General features: G+C 38.1%; 1 protein-coding gene across 2 annotated transcripts in view; it reads left to right on the forward strand.

Annotated features, from left to right (window-relative positions):
* ppp3ccb (protein phosphatase 3, catalytic subunit, gamma isozyme, b) overlaps positions 1–23,770 on the forward strand; it is an 80,890-nt gene that overhangs the window by 14,288 nt on the left and 42,832 nt on the right. For both annotated transcript variants that reach the window (XM_088624478.1, XM_088624479.1), the window contains exons 2-3: positions 13,363–13,560; positions 16,059–16,183. In XM_088624478.1, coding sequence (XP_088480604.1) covers positions 13,363–13,560; positions 16,059–16,183 — 323 coding nt within the window. The remainder of the gene's footprint in view (positions 1–13,362; positions 13,561–16,058; positions 16,184–23,770) is intronic.

Here is a 23,770-nt window from a genome sequence, read left to right on the forward strand (position 1 = left end):
TAGGCTGTATTTTTGTCTTCTGGATGGCTTGGTCGAACACCTTTGAAGTGACATGTAAAACGTAGTCACCATTGTTTGAGGTTGCTGTTGTAATCAAAAGATCAGACTATACAGATTATATTTTTGGAAACTTATCAAAGGTTTTAATTTTATCTGCAGCAAATTTAAAACCCTTAAATGTCTGCAGGCATGTTTAGACTTTTTGTTGCAGCCCACACATTTTTTACTTTATTTTGCGTTTGACTAGTGACTTCTTTCTCATGGCCCTCTCCTCCGTTACAGAGCAGACTATACAAACTACTGTCATGGGAAAATAATCGTTGCCATTAGCTTTACTTGGCTAACTAGATGCGCTGTTAAGGAAAGAGGATAATTTCAATTACTGCCATTAGGCAAACTGGGATAAACAGATTCATTATAGTGCAAGAGGATATTTTCAATTATTGTCATTAGCTAGGCTTGTCTCACTCTGCTTACTTCAGTAAATGAGCTTGTCCCCAATGCAACAGGCTGACCAGATTACTCTAGCTAAACAGGATGTCTTCAGTTCCTTTGTATAATTCCTATGTGCAAAGCCTATATATTTCAGTTAATAACTGAATGTTTTCCTCTTTAATAATAATAATGATAATAATAATAAACTTTATTTTATATAGCACCTTTAAAGGTGGCTTCTCAAAGCGGTTTCCAGGATGACAATAACAATAAATAAGAAGACTACAACAATAAATAAGAAGATTTCACAAGATAAGACACAATTACAATTACAACAATACAACAATAACAATAGAGGAGACCGTGGAAGGTGGTACTAAGAAGAGCAGAGGGGTGAAGAATGGAACCAGTTAAGTAAAGGTTTTTCTGAAGAAGAAGGTTTTGACTCTGGATTTGAAGGAGTTTAGAGAAGGTGACTCTCCGATATCCTTGGCCAAAGAGTTCCAGAGCTTGGGGGGATAGCAGGAGAAGGCCCTGTCGCCCATACAATGTAGACGGGCTTGGGGGACAGTAAGGAGGGCAGAATTTGAAGAGCGGAGGTTGCGAGGTGGGGAGTAGGGCGATAATAGTTCAGACAGGTATTGAGGTGCCAAGCCATGTAAAGCCTTATAGGTGAGCATGAGGATTTTAAAGGCTACGCTGAATTTGAACGGAAGCCAGTGCAAGGACTCCAGGATAGGAGTAATGTGAACACTTGCACTAGACCTGATCAGGATTCTTATGTGCCTAAGGTTGTAGGAAGGCAGGCTAAAGGAGTGGTAGGATAAAGGACAAGGTAATTTGAAATATAAAGAAAAAATGTTAATTATAAATAAAAACAACTTGCAGGAGGCAAGATAGTTTTACCTACTCAAGGACCTCTGTACTTTGTTGTGAGGCAGTGTGGGGACTTGTATGTCTTGACACTCTGGAGCAATTCCTCTGCAGGTCTAGGAGCCATATGTCTGAATTTCTCCCAGAGAAATGAGTGAGGTGCATTTTGACAGTTACTTGTGTTCTTTGATGAACAGCAGTATTCCTCAGCATACTATTCTGGTATGATCTCTCGCGACCTCCCCAATCTTAAATTTTAACAGATGTTTAAATTGCTTCTTGTCAGATCCAAACTCTTGTATCAAGGCCTGATGCCATTCCATAGAAACTCATCCTTACTTTTCATCTAAGCTGCCTGAACGCTCAGCTTCCAATTCACTGAAATATACAGCCTTACTTTTATAGAGATTGATAACGGGTGAAGAATATGTTTTTCATTTCAAAAAGAATAACTTGGTTTGGAGTTTTTCTCTTTTAGAAAATGGTTTGGCGTATTGGTGTGGCACTGTTCACCATGTATAAGAACAAAGAGTAAAGTGACATCATTTCATTATCTAGACGATGTGAACATCATTGATCATGGTAATCATTGTCATTTTATGGCAGTTGTTTTATCATATTTAATCTCAAATATAGGTAATTGTAGTTTTCATCTGTTAGGGATCTTGGTGGACCAAATACCAAAATCCAGAAATATCAGGGAAGATGAGATTTTTTATTTTCTGAACTGCATCTTCTGCATTAGTGGTTTCAGAAAGCATTTTCTGACTAAAGCTGACTATAAGTTGTCATGTGCGGACAATGCGAGTTTCCACATACTGTTTAAAACAAAAACTTCAAAAGCGTCTGATATCCAGACCAATACTGGAGAGTTAATATGACAGAATATGCTAGTATATTGTGTAGTTGACTTTTTGTTTTGAATGAAATGAAAAAATAAAAAACAAAATTAGAAAATGACTGAATTGTATTGAATTGTAATCAATATTGTATTTGTCTTTGAAATATCTGATATTTCTTTTATCCTTCGTCTTTTTTGGCAGATTATTACTGCTACTCACAGAGTTGAAGATGAACAATATTATGATCATATTTTCCCATATTCACAAAAATATTGTTGTAATTTAAAATTCCTTCTTTAAAGGTATTTGTTTTTTAACTATGTCATGCATGCTTTGCCATTACTGTACTGTCAGTAGTGTTTTTAATCTTTAGCATGTGCCTGCTGTTTTACAGGTGGAATTCTCCACCTTTAAATATTTTATTTTTCATCAAGTGAAAAAAACATACATAAAGTACAGGTAAAGTTTATTCCATGCTGAAAGACAGGTGTGAAGAAGCTCCACAGCCAAAACATTGCGTCTTTCAGCATAGAATAAGCGTTTGCCTGTTCATTGGCAGCCTGCGCATGCTGACACAGCTACCTACTTAAAACTCTACAAAAAAAGTACACCCTGTATGTTCTCTGTCTGCTGTGCTTCAATAATAGCAATAGTGATGGGAAAAGCATTTTCTTGTTCATAGAGTGTAACAGTGCTTTTCCATAGATTAATTTATTTCGGAGAAGGTTGCATATGTTGATTGAAATGGTGTTATGAAGCAAACTAAGCATTTGCATGAACTTTTTGTACTTCATTTCTAAGAACAAGCAGAATAGTAATAATGTTTGCCTCCTATTGGTTACTTCTACTGGCAGTCTTCATGCTTTTAAAATATAAACAACTTTAAATTTGATATTCTTCAAGAAAAAATACATGCTTTTGTTATTCAGCTTTTAATTGTGGTTATAGTGATAATTTACAGAAAATTATTGTATTCCCATGCCTAATACTAATGGCTCCAGACTAGTAAGCCATTGGTTTCACTTGAGTCCAGTTTGACCAAACTCAAAAGCCTGTTATTCTGTATGGTGACTCTACATTCTTTTGCTTGGCAGGGGATAGGATCTTTAAGAATGACCCTTAAGTTGAAGCCCTCTTGAAACTTAAAATGTTTCATAATTGTTTCATAATTCATTGGTGAAAACTGTAGGTTCGTGGTCAGGTCTGGTAACAGTGCAGAAAATGTAGCTTCCTTAAGCCCTTGCTCATCTTTATTTTCAGGTGGGCACAGAATAGCAACAGTATTCTGTATAATGAGAAGCTGTTGTCCTGCACATGGTCTTTGCTCCAATTAGGGCAGCATAGTGAACAGCTTTGGGATTCTTCCCTTTTCTTATGCTCTGGCTTGCAACCATAGGTCTTCTGGAGATAGTCAGCACCTGGCTGGGCATTAAATAAACAGTCTCTGAACTGAGAATCCCAGGCTAATAGAGGCTTTGCCTAATCTCTCCTTCTTAGTGCTCGTAACAGCTTACAAGTCCCTTCCCTGGCATGCATTGTAGGCCCAGGAGTGCTTACAGTTTATTTATATTCTGTTTGTCAGGCCACAACAGCTTGTCCCAAAGACAGAGACCTTGCCAGTCAGAGCTGTGCTAGAGCCACCCCACTGACAACCGTGAAGAGCTGTGCCAGTAACCCACTTCTCGCAAATGAGCTGAAACTGCTGTCGGATGCTGATTCAGCTTCGCTTCCTTTCTGCATAGTGATCTGATGGCTAACTTCAGTCTGAGAAGCAGAAAACATTGGTTTCAAGAGTGGAGCTCTCAAGAATCCACAAAGGAGAGTGTTGCCTCACATCTGAAGTGTCTATGTAATCCTGCAGTGCTTTCTCTTTGGGACTGACAGGTGGTGGGTCATATCTTGAACGCCGTAACATATCAGGCTCATTCTATAGGAGAATAAGTGTCTCAGTGGGCTTTATATGGATGGGTAATGGTTCTGGTAAAATCTGGTGTTCTGACTAGTTATTCTTTGAGCTTGCACATTCTGTTCTATATAAATTTCCCTTTTGATTCACTTCCTGAAGTAGTTTCTCACTTGTCCCCTGATCTGTTGTGTAGTAGGACTGCAGTCCTATAGTGGTTGCTGCTTATTATCCAGGTGAATGTTGCACTTCGGTGGCAGATGAAAAGTACTATATAAATATAATAATTCTTATTAATAGATATAACTGCCCACTGAAAATAAATGTATTAGTTCAATCAAACAGGTGTACTGCAAAACAATCTTTACAGTTAAAAGCTATCCAGAGTTTTGTCCCTTTAAAAAGAGGTAAACATGTTCATGTTGGGAAATCAGATATGAATCATTTCAGATTTTTCAGCCTGTTAACCCATGTCCAAGCTATACAAACGAAGCTGTAAAGCAAAATATTTAAGTTTAAATAACCATTACCTGTTTAAATTAGGTATTGTGCAAAATGTTTAGCACCTGATGATCGATCTGTTGCGGAATGGGACTTTTTAGCAATTTTTCAATTTTGATCACAGGCAGCGTTTTTTTTGTAACCAAATTTTTTTCACTGCAAAAGCAGGTGGATCGGGCAAGCGCGTCACATGGCCAGGCTTCAAATACCCATGCTTGGTAAAAATGGGTCCCTGGCCCAGTGTTTGAACTCTGTGGTGACATTTCTTAGGAAGAGCTGCCACTGGCAACATGGTGTGACTCCCCTTAGGTCTGTTCCTGGTTATGCAAAAAGGACCAAAGGACTTTTTCCCCAGCCTTCCTCTCTCCCACAAATGTGGAGAAAGAAAAATAAAAGGACAGATCTGAGAGGAGATTCTGTTTGTTGTTGTCAGTCTGTGTCCTTGTATGAGACAAGTACTCGGCAGGAGTTCCCCCCCCCCCCTCAGTCACCTTTTGATTTCAGAAGTTCACAGAGCACTGTGGTATGAAACTTTATTCTGTGGGAAATGCCAGCTTCAGAAGTGTCCTTTCTTCACTCAGAACTTGGAGGAAAGTTGCAAACTTTTATTATTTGTTTTTGGCTTCCTTTCCTTCTGTGCGTGGTACAATATATGTCCTATTCTGTGCCCCATTATTATATATGTTTAGAATGAAGATAAGATCACTTTATTTTTAAGATCACTATACAAATTTCTTGTATTAAGAATTTGTCTTTTCGCATACCCCAACCTGCTCTCTCCATGAGACACACAGACAGGGAGAGAGCCTGGGGTCAGAGCGCAGGGTCTAAGGGCCTTGCTCAGGGGCCCAAAGGAGAAGGATTCCTCTGCCGGCTTTCTGTAGCTGGTGTTTGTGCTTATGACCATATTAACAAGTTAATTAAGAAAGCTGATGCAAGATATCAGAATTAGTTGTATATTTTTTGTTTGAGTTGTTCATAAATGTTATCCTAGACTGTATGATAGGAAAATGTTCTGGGCAGCAGTAAGTTATTAATAGAGGGCTTAATGGTATTACATGTTGCCCTTTAGTGACAATTCTTTCATTACCTGAAAGTGTTTTTTATTTACAGTAGAATGAGGTATGTTCACAAAATGTGTAGCTTTAAGCCTCAGGATTCCCCCGAATCATAACTTAGTGGGATCACTGTAAATACTTTTCTGCATCTTGGTGTACTAACTAGTGTAGGTATTTTTAAATGACTTACTGGAAAGCGTTAAAATCCTAATACTCTGTACTAGAAGTGGATGTCTAGCAATCAGGCTGAAAAAAGATAAAATGATTTAATTTAGGGAAAAGGCCTCTGGGAATTTCTAAATCCGTTCCTTTTTATTCCAACTGAGATTTTATTTGCTGTTATTGAACTCCTAATTGAACGCTGTTCTTAATTTGATCATTATTGAGAATTCCCTATATTTTAGTATTTGGTTTCAGGAGACACATGTGAGCATTACTTTGTATCCAGCACTCCCATAACATAATTACACCACATTTGTGTCAGTGCTTCAGTTCCATATACCTGGTCACTGTACCAACATGCCTGAGACGAATCTCTTTGTGAATGCACTTGAGTAATGAAGCTCCAGGTGTGAAGCTTGAGGAATCATTGTATTCCCCAGGGAACTTCAGAGCATGCTGCAGTCTTGTTCCCTGCCTTCACTTTTACAAGTTATTGCTAATTAATTGTTGTACTGTCATGGGTGTTCCTGCACTGGAGAAAATTTCATTTTATTTTTCTCCAAAACTGTGGACTGATCTCTTGGCCTATTTTCAGATCTTGCAAATCACAGCAATTTCAAAACTCTTATACTCTGTTCTATTTAATTTACTGTTTTACTCTTTATATATCTGTTTTATTATACAATGCCTTGAGATAATGTACCATGATAGATGCTTTATTAAAGAAAGATATTAATATTATTAAAGGAGTCTTGTGAAGAATAATTTAGCCTATTTACAGTCTTTCACCTTTGAAAAATAGAGACCTTTGTCAGATATTAGAAGACATGGGGAAAGTTGCTTTTAAAATATATAATATATGCAAGTCACTTATAGAATCACTTTTGAAAATTAATAAGAAATTGGGAGAAAATACTTTTAAAGTTTTTTTTACTATTTAGTAACTTTATATAAACTACATAGATTACTGGAAATGATTGCTTTTCAAAATTATTTCTTAACCTTCTGTTTGTCAAACATTAATCCCTTATACAAGTAACTTATAAGTGGAATGCATTATGCCTGTTTTTAAAAAGTAACCTTTTATAACAGTATGTTAGTTTAGGGCAAATATATTCCTATTTCATATCTGTAGGAACTCCACTACAGTAGTACGGGTGGAAGTTTGAAGTTTGTTTTTGCCTTTTTAAAAAGTTTTTTTTAGTGTACAATCTCCATTTTTTTGTATGTTGTTGCTCAGTTCTGTTCTACTCTACTTTAGTGGAGTCTTGTTTCCATATAAGGTTTTGGAGTAGTAAAACTAGGGGCACAAAGCAACACTTAAGTCATTCCAGCACTTTTCCTTTGTTGTATCTCTCCCTGCCAAATCTAATTATTGCAGTTACATAAGTGTGCAAGCAATTGTATTTTCCTTTTGTGTTTAGGTACAGACCGGACTTGAATTTGTGATTTTGAGGAATGCTATGACAGCAATAGCTAAAGCTGATGGAGGAAAAGCAGTTTTTTTCAGAGAAGCGAGTTGATGAACAGGCTGAATGCCATGAGGGTGACTGTCACAGTGCGTCTGGGGATCAGCCTTTTGAGATCTGCCTCATCTGCATTCCCTGCTGAGTGCTTTTTTGTGCTCAGAATCAGATAGCACCTGGGCTGAGCCGCCTCTCTAGGGAAAGCATGCAGACTGGTAGCCTGTCGCTGTGTATGCTTAGCAGGTGAGCTTCAGGCTACCGCAGTTCAGCTTACAGTTGTCATTGTTGCTCCATGGGGAACACGCTCCTTGTCTTCGTCGGCAGCTGAATCTGAGTTTGGTAGTTTCCATTTAACCTTAGTGTGCAGCCATGGTTGCTCTGTCATTTTCATAGTAGTCGGCTGAATTGTGCTAATGAATTTCAAGTTTAGGTCCCCAGTCCGGTTCATTGTCTTCTGTGATTGCAGTTAATATTACCAGCTGTCCATGCGTACAACAAGTTTCAGTGCCACTGAGCTAAAAGCCCAGGGAGTATGGTTTTGTTTCCAGTATTCCTATAGACCTGCTGGCAAAACACTTTGTAAACCTAGTAACATAAGCATGCATCTCAGTTTCCTTTGTTGTTTTATATATTACTTTTCACTTCTGCTAAAATGTCTGCACTTTTTTAGCACACTTTAAAGTAATTTATCCGTTTATGAATGTGCCTGTGCTGTAGTTTTTGAAGCAAAACTAGGGCTTGTTGTTTATCTGCTCAAAATGTAGTTCAAGTACTCCACTTTGACTTCTTTCCTGGTCGTTTTATTTGGTAGACGTGTCCACATATGATCAAAGATTTACAATTTTAATAGCAGGCATTTTTACATAGTAAGCAGGCAATGAAGAAATGAAACAGAGCTGTAGAGATGTATAATGGGACACATTGGATATAGAATGAAGAGATAATGGATGGCAGCAGATTAAAGATATTCTGTTTGAATCACAGAACAAACGTATACCATGAGTGTAGGTAAATCACGTTCAGGAATGTAGTGGCCTAAATAGGTAAGTCAATAAAATACATAAAGAAAAATCTTAAAAGAAGTAACAGCTAAAAGGTACTTATGTAAGGAATTAGTTTTGCATCTAAGAAATTGGGGGGGGGAAATGCTTTTAAATCTAATGTATTGCTTTTCATAGTGACTGGACACAACTTGGTCCTGTGGACTTCTGCAGAACCAACTGTGAAACAAATGAGTAGATACTCTTAGAAAGTGTGTACAAAACTGAGAACAGGAGTCGCTTTTTTACACAAAGGGTTGTCTGGAGTCTGGAACAAGCTGCCCAGTCATGTTGAAGCTGATACCCCGCCTAAATTCAAGACACAGCTGGATGACAAGGGCAAAGTGGCTAATTTCTAATCATTCCTATCCTTAAAAACACTTCAAAATGAGGTGTCCAAGTACAGTGTTACATAACGTTTGACTTTTGTACTGTAAGTTTAGTCTGCACATGAGAGTTTTCTTGATTGTTTTTCCTGAAACGGAATGTGGTGTGTGTTTACTCTGAGAGCAAGGCATTACCAACCTAGGATTGGATGACACTTAGAATTCTACTCCACAAGCCACTTTGTGTAACTTTCTACCTGACTTATTTAGAAAATGTTTGTTTTTATTATTCACTGGACTGTATAAGCTCATAGCAGAATAAATGCCGTTACAAGCTCAGTGCAGGGTAATTTGTTTTGAAAGCTTATCTCCTGATGTATAGCTCCATTTTGAACTGTTGATGTAGTTCCATGCAAAAGATTAGACCTCATCTCTGCTTGATTGCAGTGTCCCCCTTCAACCCCCACACCCCCCGTACTGCTTCCTAAGTCAATTACTGCAGCCTTCTTGGCATGACTTGTGCCCACTCAGCTCCACTTAACTCCAGGGTCTCTCTTATCTGATTTCATTTCTCTCTGGACCTCCCACAGAAGCTGCTGATCGGGGGGGGTAGTGAATGCATTCCTCTTCAATTTCCATATCACTTGGCCAGGGGTGATCTCGTTTAATCACAAGTAGTTCAGTTTAACCCTGTTATCATGTGTAATAATAACATTTGAGCTTTCTTGAAATACCTCACCATCATGCAAGGAAGGTCCAGTTCCAGTCCTCAGGAGCAGCTGTTCTCCTGGTCTCAGCCCCGTGTCTTAATTATTTACTTATCTAACCACAAAGAAAAGCAGAGGGACTCCATTTGGATAGCTGTATGTTTAGATTAACCTCAGATGAATTGCAGGCTTAATTTGAATCCCAAATTCTCATTCTCGACTCGCGCGGGGAGTAGTGATGGTTCATGCCACTCCAGTGATTTGGTTTCGTCTCGCTGGACTGGTTTCGTCCAGCATGAGTGTTTGATACACTGCACACTAAAGGACCTGCTAATACCTGTGCCCACTCAGCCATGTTTGACTTCTGATGAGGAAGGGAAATCAATTTCACCCACTGATTATATTGGAGCTTGGTTACATCTCATGTTACTGAACTTATTTTTTAAAAAAATAATATGCTGTCTGAATCATTTCCACAGTATATTGGTTCAGCCTGGGGTGCAATTTCTTTATTGGAAAAGTAAGTTTGAAAGTTTTTCTAATGGTATTACATATATCACCACCAGCTCATGGTGATGTCGTTAGGCGGCTGCTAGACATATCTAGTGCTGGTGAAATTTCGTCTTCGTTTAGGAATGATTGAATTTAACATTGGTCACCGTGGAAAAATTGAAGAAGTGCCTGCTTCTCTGTACTGTATAAAGATTTTTTTCAAAGTGTTGAGCTCCTTACCACTCAAATTAAAGTGTTAATGCATTATTTCTTCATTTGTTTTCAGATTCATTACCATGTTTTTTTTTTGTCTTCTGAACCTGTGTTTTGAGCAATTAAAAATGGAACTTAGTATGTCTACACAGCTGTACTTTAAGTCAGCACACAAGCACAGGGACAGTGACATTGCCTCTTGTTTGTAAGTGGCTTCTGTTAAATATCCAATGCAGTTTTTAGTATATTACTTTGAACATATTGTTAAACTAATGTGTAACACTTTTATTATTTAAAATTTTATTTGTCTTTTTTCTCCTTTTTGTTACATATGGCTTCAAGCATTACACTCAGTCTAAGCGTTTGTAACTATGAACTCACCAGCTTCAAGGATATTCAGGTCGGTGTGTCCTGAATCTCAATAAATTACTGAAGCCAGTGGGATTTTTTGCAGTTTTCTTAAAGTCCTGCAGTTTCCTTATTTCTGTCTGCACATTGTTGTAGTATTAATACACCACAGCCTAAGTGGATAGAAGTGTCAGTCTGAACTTTCATATACTCATACGTCCTGGCAGTTACAAAAACAGCTGGCCAGTATTTGGGATGTTTATCTGTTCGAAGCTGCATTGAGTGAGATTGTTTTCATTAGTTTTAAACCGTGCACTTGTGAAAGAGGGACGTGGTTAACCTTTTGGGTGTGATGGTACAGTATAGTATGATCTTAGGTGAGCAGTTATAGGAATGCAAACTCTTAATTTCCTCTTGAAACTCACTGCAGGGCTGTCCAGAGCCAGAGAAAGATGCATCAAGGCTCTCTGTATCTGAAGGCTGCATTTCTGCAGCTGATAGAAGTGCTGCACCCACTGTCACCATTTTAAAAAATATATAAATGAATTGGAAAGGGTATGCAGAGAAGAAAATGGATAAACCAGAATAATACTTTACAGACGTATGTGTAATACAGTAGTTAACATAAGAATGTGGTAGATATAATGTGTGTAAGGTACTCCCCTGATATCTTTTTGAATAATAGTTTGTTTATGGAGATCAATAGAGCACTCATCATCAAAGGAATTAATTTTATGGTGAACATTGTGCCTTTTTATTTGTATGTTTCACAAATGCAAAAAAGAAACATATCAAGAATATAAAAAAAATCCACATTTATTTCACTTAGGCAGCAACATTTTGACCAGCTGGTCTTAGATATCAATTCTGATACTGCACTCTACTGTCCGGAGGGGTTTAAGGTATACAGAGAGTGGAGAATCAAAGCTTGCAAGGTTTAATGTGTAGAATAGTTCTTACTTAACTTGTGCTAATAAAGTGATGCGGTCAGTAAAACAGCAGCTTCTGCCCCTTTCAACAGACTGAAATACACTCCTCAACAGGAAGTACTGGGGCACTGACAGACAGCTGCTTCCTGATCTTTAATTTTATTTCCAGCTAATTTATAGAATACAGCCCCCTGTGGTTTGCTGACTTTATGCCGAACAACACCCCTAAACCGCAGTACTTGGGACAGTCCAGCGGGTGGGTTTCAAAGAAAAAAGTTTGTCAGCTCCAATACAAATTCCAGCACCAAGCCTTAAAGCACATATGGGGTAGACTGCAGCAAAGGATTGAAAGTGAATGTGAGAAGAAAACATGAAGGATATTGTCCCATCTTGCACTGTAGTGTTTACTTCAGGACATAACTGAGCATCAGCTGAGATCTCTTTCTGAATAGAATTTGCTCCTTTCAGAACATTGTTTACATTACAGCTGGCAGAGTTTATTGACCATGTGTTTTTGAAAAAGAATGCAACGAATATAAAGGCCCAAGGTATTTCAGAATGGCAGAGTCCTCCAGTGATGCAATGCTTCAAAAATTCCAAAATCATTTACTTGCAAAAGAAAAACAAAACAATAATACAGTTTTGGACTCTTAAGATTTGGTCTTAAACAGTAGGTTTTCTTGCATATGTTAAAAGCTTATGCATGCATGACTTAAAGGTAAACTATTTACTACAAACTGTATTAACACTATTATTTTTCGGTAATACAACATTGTAAGATTCATTTGAACTTTTATCCTCCTTCATACACCTATTGGCTCAGATGTTCCTGATAATGAAAGGCATGAAAAATGAAGGAAACACAATGTTAAGGAATAATACTGTAAATGCAAGACAATGTAATGAAGGTTTTATAAGTAGGTTGAAGGTGACAGTATGAAAAATGAATTCTTATCATTCAGATACTTTAGATCAGGTATATAAAAGTAAGATTTTTCTGTCAAATATTGATTTCTGCCTTGTTATTGGAAAATGTGCTAATGGAAAAAAAAATAATGCACTGTAGCCTGAAAAGAAGCTGGTCACATGGTGTGCAGTTCTGTCCTCTTTTTAAAAAATACATGTGTCCTAGTTCCTGTATTAAGATTGGAATATTAATTGAGCCAGACTTATTTGACAGAAAGATGAATGATAGAACTTTCTAAAACTTGGCAGTCTCTCTGTCACTGTGCTCAGCTTGGTAGTATTAGGTTCTATTGGATATATTGATGATTTTTTCATCTGTACATCTAGGGGTAGCAGGTATTCAAAAACAAAGAACCTTTCTGCTTCCCGTGGGTTTCCACATCACTGTGTCTCTTTTTAGCTTCAGTCACATGCTAAGTTAAGCTGTGTTAAAGTAAAAGTATGCTTGTGATGTACTTTTAGACTCTTGTTATTATTCAGTAGAGTACAGCAACTAATGTAATCAAAATCTGCATTGTATTGCAGATTTGTTTCTTTTTTATCTCCTGCGTATTTTCAGTAGGAAGTGTGCATTAAAATAAAACCTACAAAAAAAACTATTTTGTGTTGGTGCTGATATTGAGAAGATAACTATTTTTACAAGGTTAATAAATTGTATTATTTTAGTAAATTTAAGCTTTAATAGTATTATGGTCAGTGTTTGAAGTTTGGTTTCATTTCTGTATTGTTACAGTAATTTTTGTATTTATTTACTGAAAATGTTGAAACATTTTCAGCAGGATTTTGAAACATTGTGTTACTTTGCTAAACATAGAAATGTACTGCACAAATGTGTTTTACTTATTAGTGACCAATCACTTTTTCAGAATGCCATGTGTCCTGTGCGTATATGCTATTAGTAATGAAGCCGAAGACACTAGTGTTACTATTGTTGACAGCATTTCTGGAAGCCTTGCATAAAGAGCACTATTGGGTTGTAGGGCTTACAGCAGGAGATGGGCTCTCACAGATGACATTGTTTTTGCAGCTTTCAGTTTTGTGTGGATTTACTTGGAGCATCAGTGCAGCTTTCAGTAATTGTGCTCCTGTGTGACTTTTCAGCTGTCCCATTTCCCCCAACGGTGCGCCTGACTATGAAAGAGCTGTACGAGGATGGGAAGCCCAAGGTGGAGGTGTTGAAGAGCCACTTGGTGAAGGAGGGGCGGCTGGAGGAGGACGTGGCTCTCAAGATCATCAACGAGGGGGCCGCCATTCTGCGCCAGGAGAAGACCATGATTGAAGTGGAGGCGCCCATCACAGGTACTGGAGAGGATATTGGCAGAGCTAAGTAAGGGGAGGGGTGTTCATTAGAAAGCTCATGCGTCGATTGTATGAACTCAAGATGTCAGCTTGCATCGTTGCACGTATATGCCCTTGAATGTTCTTTCATTCTGAAGTTACAGCAGAAGCCCCTCATCAACAGGGGCTGAAACTCATAACCTCCTGGTAGCAAGTTTTTTTTTCCTGAACCACTAAACCACAGATCTAGCTTTCTTTCTAGGATAAAAGGAAAAGGAAGGATCACTTAAAATCACTTATGCACACAATTCTTATTGATGGTCACACCTCTGGTACAGGACTTAAATTATGCTTTCACGCTGCTTTGCATTAGTGACAAGCAGCTCCTTGAAGGCTATGCTAAATAACAAGAGGGAGATTTATGAGTGTTTGTAAGAATCTGAGGGAACTTCAAAGCACCTGTTCTTAACATTTTCAAGACTGCACTTATTTAGACAAGTGCAACATCTAAATAAACTGTCTAGGAGCACATTGTGTTTTGCAAGCAAAATTAAGGTTAAAGTGCTGCTTGCATGTAAATGTGATTTCTATTCACATTGGTTAAATCTAGAAAATAAAACAACTTACATTGCTGAACAGACTTTTCACTTATTTTGGCATATTCCCATTGCTGTCACTTTGACTTACACTGTTGTGGTTAGAAATTTTAAGTGATTGTTAAACTAAAACAAAAGCTTGATGAATTATCCACCTCTGTCACATTGACCCTTAAATCATAGGCTTTCAAAGGTTTATCCCTCCACTCTCACTACGTTGTGACTAAAGCATTCATACTAGATACATTTTCAGGGGGGCAGTGTTAGTGTTAAATAGACACTGTAAACTTTTAACTAGAAAAAGCTTTAAAACCATTTTGTGGGGTACATTTTGAAGGTCTGTGTAACTGAGTGCCTGTAGCTGTAGCTGTTACACTAACAATTATTAAGACATCTGTTGGTACTGAATAGCTGGTGAGTCAGACTGTGATTAAATTCAAGGCCAGCAACATTTTCTAAGATGATTAGAAATGCTGAAAGAGAAAAAGGCCATGCCAGTTTTTTACCATGTCAGAAATGGTTTGATTCAGAAGAAACCAATGAAAATCCCTGTGACCTTCTGGGGTTTGTTCCACTGTGAAACCAGATATCGAACCCATCCTAGAAATAGTTTTTTGTGGACCATATAGTGCTCCAATGTTTGTGGGTAGGACTACTGCCAAAGTGGAAGGAAGACCAAATTATGGTATAGTTTTCCTTTAAGAGAAACAGTATTCTTTCTACATGGTCTGCAGTAAAGATCCATCTACTGCAAAAGACTTGATATGCTGACTACAGTATCTTGCAAAGGATTTATTTTAATTTCAAAGTTGAACTGCACTCACCTGGTTAGCAAAGTAACTACATGCTTGTAAAAAAGACTTTGCTCTGTCCTTCGTGGTAATATATTAGGATTTTGGAGTATTGTCTGTCTTTAGGGCTCCTAAAATCAAGTCTTTTTACATTCTCTTCTAGTTTGATGGTAAAATAAAACACCTTAGTGCTTTTTCATCTTATTCTTTACAGACAAGTTTTATCAAAGTTGTGACTTATTTTTTGATGGTAGATACTTGGGCTTAACCTGGTATCACCGAGTTCACTGCGAGTTGACACTCAAAAAATGAGAGTTATCCTCTTGGTACCAATCTGTCTTCTTGGTGGTAAACAGAGTGAAGATTTTGCATTATTAATGTCTTGCTTTCTACTTCAGAAATATTGAAATAAAAGTATTAGGGCTTCAAAACCAGAAACGGTGAATCCATTGTATCCCTGTATGGGATGGGTTGGTGTTGTTGGCCTCATTTACTGTGAGGCTAGTTCAGCTCAGTGTTTACTTGGCACTCTTCACCGTGAACTGGTGCTGGGCACCATCGTTTATATCTTTCGACAGCAGGTATTTATGCATTGCGTTCACTCTCTATGCTATCGTGGGAACCATTGGCTTTGAGCCATTTATACAAGTGTGGAGTTTCTCACAGGGGGCTCACAAGACAGGGCTTCAATCCTAAAGCCCTACTTTCTGGAAAGAAGCTATTGAACAAGGCCTTTTTTTTCCCCCCTTTTTGAAATTCTCACCATTGTAGGGCTTCACCTGTCTTTCTTTATAGCTGGGAATTCCCAACACCTGATTCCCTGGATTTCTACACATCAATACAGGATGAGTATTGTGCACATCACATCACTGTGCACATCAATACAAGATGAATATAGTCAGATGAGTGTCCTTTGTATGCTTATGAGTGCTACCCACTGGTTTCTAATTCTGCAACTCAGACATTTAGAAATCAATATGTGGCATTCTTGCTGAATTGCCTGTAAAAGGTCCTGTTCTGTGCTGTTTAGAAGATAATATGGCTCAACAGTAGGATGGCCAATTGTCCAGCAGTAATAGTCTTAAAGTGCCTTCACATCTCTGATTGTGCCTCTTTCTGTGTTTGTCTTCAGTGTGTGGTGATGTCCATGGGCAGTTCTTTGACCTTATGAAGCTGTTTGAAGTTGGGGGCTCACCAAACAACACACGCTATCTATTCCTGGGAGATTATGTGGACCGAGGATACTTCAGTATTGAGGTGAGTCAGCTTGTCCTCATTATGGGAGAGTTGAATGGGTGAAGAAGAAGTTTTGGTGGCCTGGTGTGTCTTCAGGTTTTCTTTCCAAATCTTATTGGCTTAATTGGAGTACTTGAACAATTTTCCTAAGCCTGACAGTTTTAAGATGTTGAACATCCCTGCAAGTGGCACAATAAGATTCAGGAATCAATAACTTATATATAACAATTAATGAAGAAAACTAGCTGAATCGCCTCTAAAGTTTTGATGCCTGAGTTCTGTTATGTTTTTTCCTGGTACAAAGGCATAGGTGTAATAAATCAGACTTGCACTTTTTTATCTAAATCCAATGTATAGTAGTCTGAAAGGGGCTTGAACGTGAATGGTGTTTTATGTTCATTTTGTTGGTGTCTGGGCTTTATCACATTCATAGATATTTTAATTTCCCAAAAACAGCTAATCAGAAAAAAGAAAAATATTTTGCTTGCAAGAATTCTTCTCTTGCAGACCCTTTACACACCACATCTTGACACACTCTGTTAACTTTTGAATAAATAATAAGGTCAAAAAAACTTTTATTCTTTATTTCTTTGCCTTCAGTTACTCTGATCAGTATCTAATATAGTATGAATAAATAATGGTGATTGTTTACTTAGTAGGAAGGAAAAGACCAAGTTAATTAAATGACTAATTAGACTCGATGTCCCATTACTTTACAAAGGAATACAGGCATATTAGGGAAAGCGGTATAGATTAGTGCCTCTGGGCTCTGCTGAACTTTGTATCAAATCTCTGCATATTCCTGACACTGAGTGAAAGGAGGCAGTGTTTTTGTTGTGCTCTGAGTTATCCAATGTGGCATAGGACTTGCTAGGTGCCAGACTCTTCCATTCAAACACAAAAGATTTTTTTCTGAACCTACATTTTGTGTCTGTAATAAACTGTTACAATGACAACAGTAGCAAAGCCTGTAATGTAGGATGAAGGGCTCTGTTTTTTGTGAATGTGTTTTACTTATTTACATTTAGTATGTACAAGCTTATACATTGAGCTTTTTCCTGGTTTAAAGGTATCTTATTTTAATTCTATAGTAAAACTACATAGGTTGCTTATTATAAAATCACTATCTTCGCGTGTATGATATAAGCCTACAAAAACAGTGAATTGCTCAAAAGCTGTCACATATGGTTTGAATTAGTGAAATCCTTTCTTGAAGCCTTTGTCAGCTTTACAATGGGAGACTTTTGTAAATGTTAACTAAAGCAGATCCAGTTAAAGAGTCAAAGAATGACATTAAAAATATATGTTTAGCAGAAAGTTGTTCAAATATTATTTTTTATATTTTTTGTCAACTGGCAGTTTTAACTCTGTGCAAACACTTGTAGCAAAATAAAATGTGTAGTATTTTTTGTCAATGCGGGCGTTTGACTGGCAAGAGATTTCACTTAAGAGTGCTACTCTGCAAACTATGCTGTAAGTACTGCATTTCAACCTTCCCTGCACATGTGGGGTAATATCTGCAATACAAAACCCTTGACGTATTTACATTTGCTGCAGTTACAGAGATAAGCTTCACGTTTTTTTACAGTGATCGGAGATTGCTGATAATTATTCCTGCTTTTTAGTTCACAGAATTCACAAAGTTCTGTGAATCTCATTTGTTTTTCTGTGATAGAACTACTTCATGTTTTAAGTGCAGCATATTTTATCTTTTATTGGGAAAACAAATGCTTTGATCACTAAGTATGGTATAATTGTACTCGCTTTGCAGACTTTTTTTCTTTAGTCTTCTGGCACAGTTAAAAAATCTTTTAAAGTTCCTTGATACGTTTTCAGGGATAGCACAATTGTGTTTTCGTGGGCAACCTGGTTCGTGCAACCTGTTCCACCTGGATCCCCCCTTACTTAGTTATGGTACTGGCACGTTAGTGTTTCTGTTCAGACCAACAAAAATCACAACTGCTGTCAGCTGAATAAAGGCCTTCTTTGTATCACTGATGATCAGTAAATAAAAATGTTCAATACAGATTCAAACCTAGAATCCTGTTGTCTCTACATTCTGAAGAATAAAAAAAAAAATTCAGCCTGTAAAGAAGCACTTCAACTCTTATCTCATGTGGAGCTCAGCAGCCAATCTGTTTTTCCTCTTGGCTTTCTTGTCTGTACAGCATCTTTCTACCTTGTTGTCAGGGTCATGCACCTAACAAAATGGGGTCTTGTTTCTCAGGAAATTGAAATCGCTTGTTCACAGGCAGGAGTCCGGACAGGGAGTTTAGCCCTACTTTTATTTACTTCAGGCGTCTCCTTGCACTTTTCTTCATGCTCCTGGTTGCCAGGCAACCTTTAGGAATTACTCACTGTAAGATGCCATCGAAGAGTGTTTAGAAACTGATCAGCATACAGATGATACGTTTAATGGATTGTGAAAATGTGGAAACTTAATTTGTAGTGGATATTGAGCATGAAAAGAAACTATAACCTATGAAAATGACCTTTATTGTATCAGTTATGCTAATGTATTAATGAACAAAACATGACAAGTGTAAAGATTTGTCATTTGTCATCAATAGGGATGATACTATCAAATGGGTATCTACAGTGAAAGCCCATAGACCTGTTGTTAGTGGTTTATTAGTGGCAACATTTGAAAGCAATACAGGTCGTACATCCCATGACTCATGCTTTGCTCCAGTTACCTGTGTTGTGGGATCCATGCCATTCCTCCCATTCCTTGTCCCATTGACTGGATAAGCAGGTGCCTGTTCTCTAGTGAGAAATGTTCTCTTAATCCTGAAGGCCACATCATCTCAATTCATCCTGCAAATACTTAGAATGGCTCATCATGGCAGGTTGGGCAGTTTGGGATAGGCAGAAAGGTCCCAGGGTTTAAAAAATGAAATACCCTGCAGTCAGGTTGCCATCTATCATTAGAAGAGGAGTTTTGAGTGACTAGAACCTGCTGCACATACCACAACACTTGGACCTGTCCATCAATTTGTCTGATGTACGCAACAATTAGCGTATCGTGTTGCATGTCTGCACTACACTTGCTGAAGTCCATCAGATTGGTCTTAGCATCCTGTATATTCCTTGTTCGACAATTGTTAGAACTAGGCCCATTTGTGTTGACATTTTGCCTGTATTTGATTACTCTTGAGTTGCCTCCAAACAGTGGAACTGCTGATTTGTGTGTTGTGGTAACCTGGGATTTCTGATGAGGCAGAACTAGCAGTTTGAAAAACTAATTGTGAAGGTGGAATTCGATGGTGTGTCAAACTTTGTCTCTCAGGCTCTGGCCTGTCATTTATACTCTTTGGCTGTAATGTTTTGCCAGGTTATTTGCCAAGACATTGCTGGGGATGAACACCTCAGATGGTGTAAGCCTACAGTACTCTGGCTTAGTCCAACCTCCAACACACTAATGGCAAGAAGGCATGTTTCTCTTGCTATTGGTTGTTTTCTGCATTTTTGTTTCTTGATTTTCATCAGGCTTTTTGACAGGTCAATTCAACTTACCTTCTGTGCCCAGTCATCACTCCTACTGATTGATAGATAGATAATACTTTATTAATCCTGTATGGAAATTGATGAAATTGGGAAATTGATGATTAGGTGGAGCAATGTCACTTGAGGGTCACTTGATCAATAAAGCAAAATTATGCCAAAGCAGTTAATCAATATACAAAATCAGTACACTTTTCAGTATACTTAGTCTTGAGAAATACATTATATCATTTCGCCTTTTCCCCCCAAACTAATTAAAATAACTATTTTTTTTCTTTCCATAGTTAACATCTTAACAGCTTTCTTTACAATGGCAAATTTAAGCCTCACACTTTTGATCTCTTCTATATTGCGCATCGTTCCATTAAGAAAAGGGAGTGGGGGAGCAAGGTACTTTATTATTTAAAGACCAAACTTCTGTACTCAAACAGCCGGAAACCCAGGCCCACTGTGGCCTTTCCTTTAGAAGTCAGATTCTGAGAGATCAGATTAAATAATGTAGTACAGTTTAAATTAGCCCTGGGGTGAGTGAGGAATGAAAGTGCCTGGCTTTAACTCCCAGCTGGAGCTCGGGGCTCCAGGCAGCACCTCTGTCAAAGCATTGATCTCCAGCTCCGCCAGGAGGTCTTTGATTAGCGAGCACAGGGAACCCGTCCAAATGTCACACATGAAAGGGCATGTGTGAAAGAGCAAAAAGGGCTGAGACGGGAGATTGTTCTGTGGCAGAAAGGCACTCAAGTGATCAAAATGCCCCTTTATCCACTCAGTGGAGTCCAGCGTGTGTGCTTTTGGAACGCCATGGGGTTGTGTCCGCCGAGGCCCTTCATGCCCTGAGCTCCATCCAGCTACCCGTCAGCTGATGTCATTCAGAAGAGGGCGTTGACAGCCACTGTCTCCTTGACCCCTCAAGCCCAGTTTAAAGTGGAGGCCTATAACTGTCCACAAGAAAGGTCTCCTCCACAATCACTGTATTCTCAGTTTCATACAGTATGTGCATATAATGAGCAGGAGGTATTTGCAGTATTTCTGTACTTAGAAAATAATGATATCTAACTGGAGCTAAATATGTGTATTGAACCTTCCCATACTTCTACTTAGCACCTTCACATGTAACGTTTGTATTCAGACTTCAAGGAGATAAATCAGAGATGTTATGTCAAATCAGAAATTTTATGACTTGGTTAAACTTTTCTTACAGAATGATTTGATTCTATATAAATATTTCAGCTCTTTTCCGCCTCTTTGTTTTAAAATTACACAAAATTGTTTTATTCTTCTAAATGACTTTGTTTGCCTCTCTTATTGTACTGGGACACAGGTATGTGCATCCATTTATTATTGAAGTACATAACTGTAAGTACATTAAGTACATGTAATCAGGTGTACATTAATTCTTCAAAAGTTAAAATGTATTGTTAACAAAACTTGCCGTCTGATGCGTGTCAAATTACTGTGGTAGTGAGCTATCTCTCTTGATGCACATGACTGAGACTAGAAAATCCTAAGAGAGTAGGTACATGGTGAAAGCTGGGCTTTGTTTCTTTCACTGAAAGTGTTACTTATAATATTGTAGTCATGGGGGTTTCACAGTTCTTCTTGTATCCAGTTGTCATAAAATCAATTCTAAATGCTTTTAATTGATTATTGTGCTTAATAGCAATCAGATGTTTCTTGTCACCAATCTCTAAGTTTCAAAACAACCATAGTTGCAGTGTCACTTCCTCCAGCTCCCCCATGTGAGTGGCGGAAAGCGATCTGGGTTGGTTTAGCCTGCAAGCACACGGTCTCAGTTGGGCTGGCTGTAACGTGCATCTTCACTTATAGTTTCTGTTAGTTCTTTTTTCCGTTTGCACTGTCCTCTTCCTATAGGGACTTTGTGGGCTATGTATCTTGCTTAGTGACAATTTACCATTCATATGCTTTTAGAAAGATTTCTCCAGATGTAGGCCTACAGTACATTTCAGTAGCTAAATGCTCAAAGATTGTTTTGAAGAGATCTGTGGCCTTGATAATAGAGTACAAGAACTAGATTTAATTTGACATTACCCAGGGAGAACAGCTTGAGATATAGGTGAAGTTCTGAATGAGGAATGTTCTTGCGTTCTTTAAGCTTTTATCAGATGTAACAGCTTACTGGCAGAGAATGTTAAGGTCCACTTAGAGGCATTGTCAAACAACTGCACTCACTGAAATCAAGAGAAAAACATAACCTCATTGAATTTCGATTTATTTTAAAATAGTCTTTTTTTGCATGGTTCATGCATGGAAGGTAAAAGGTAGTTTGCATTGCGTTAACACGCGAGAGGCCTTTTACTTTCTCCACGGGACTTTACACGTTGGAAAGTAGAATCATCTTGTCTGGTTAGAATTCAAAATGAAAAGTGGCTGCCACTTCAGAGCCTATAGGAAACTGCAGAACCACATTGCTTCCTGTGTTAAAAATTTTTTTATAAAGTCTAACTGACTTTCAAAAGGGGGGAGAGTACAAAGCTTGGGCACTGAGTAGACCTGCCTTGCCCCCTAAACTTGTGCCGTACAGTCTAAATAAATATTCAAATTAGGCTTATCACATGATGGAACTTGTGCAGCTGTTGGTGCAGCATGACCAATCATTCAGCCAGAGACAGAGAGTGCTTGAATAGCACTTGTTAGAGGCAGGAAAATGAGCAATCTAGTGAAAACCGTCGCAAGGATAGAAACACTGATTGGCAGCTGCAGTTCTTCCGGCATCAGAAGCAGGATATTTAAAACAGGAAGCCTGTTCCATTCATTTGACTGTCAATTCTTGTTCAGAGCCTATACATGTGTTTAGTGTCAGTAGATGTGTTATGTGCTGTTGGGTACGATGCATAGTTTTTCTTGAGGGAGTATATCTTTAAACTTAATTCATAGATGTTTCTTATAAAACTTTTTGAGGATCTTCTTAGCAGGTGATGTGGAGTCTGGTGTACAGTGAAATTCTGTCTCTGTTTAAATCTTAAAATCTTATGTTAACCTCCCAATACCTGAATGCGCCATATGTGAGAGGCTGTTGATCATGACTTTCATTTATGTCTTTGCAAACACGGCTGCCATCAGTTTACAAAGCTCCAAGTCCTTTCAGTTTGGAGACTTGTGCTGTTCAGGGTAGTTTTGTTGATTTGCTAGCACTGTCAGAAGCATGCCTCTTGCTTTGTTTAAATCTCCCTTTCTGTTCTGGTCAATGTATGGCTAAAGAGAAAGGTGAAAATGGAAAAGGAGTGGCCTGGACAGTAGATGTCGACTCCTTTATTCTCCTAGTTTGTTTAGTCGTCAGATTGAGATGCGATATAAGAATCCTCATCATCCCTAACCATTGTGCATGGCTTTTGTCTTTATTACGGGTATTTTTCCTCATTATTCTGCCTGGTAGGGCTTCGGTTTTTCCATCTTTTATTTCAAATGACATTTAAATGCACACCTGCTGTCGGTGGTTACCTTGGCATTTGGTTCATGGGGCTTAGATGCTGAGTTCTCAGCAGTGACCTTGTTGTGTCTCTTTAAAAAAAAAAATAGTCGTGGCAAATGAAATCAGTTCAGTTTATGTAGTCTTCATTTCCAACCAGCCTTTGGTTTTTTTGTTCTCCATCTTTGGTGCTAAGGCAGCTTTATTTAGTGTTTATCTTTGCTGCAGTTGTGGGCGGAAATGAGAAAGTCCAGATCACAGTTTCTCCTTGGTATGGCTAGTGAGATCGAATTTACGTTCGTTTTTAAATAAGAGTTGTGGTGTAGGTTTATGGTTTATTTCCAGTGATGGTAAATATTCATTCATTCTAACAGGTTGTTTACATAAATATAATTTTCCTTTTGTGGCGGGACCTCTCTTAGCTGGTTAACTAATGTTGTAAGTTGTTTTTGTATAAGAGGACGTGAATTTAATTGCTTTGGTGAATATTCTGTTGTCAAATCTTTAGCAGGGAGTAGGAGGAGTTTAAGATTAGATCTTGCACTGGGCAGCCTGGTGAGTGATTCTGCTGACCAAATGGCATTTTCACGGGTATCTCTGCATCTTGTAATCTGCCCTAATTTATTTTGAGATATCATTAACGTACATTATCTGTTTAAACATGTATGCTCTTGTTATTT

The sequence above is a fragment of the Lepisosteus platostomus genome, chromosome 3 (genome assembly GCF_059453375.1).
Source record: "Lepisosteus platostomus isolate fLepPlt1 chromosome 3, fLepPlt1.hap1, whole genome shotgun sequence".
NCBI classification, from domain to species: domain Eukaryota; kingdom Metazoa; phylum Chordata; class Actinopteri; order Semionotiformes; family Lepisosteidae; genus Lepisosteus; species Lepisosteus platostomus.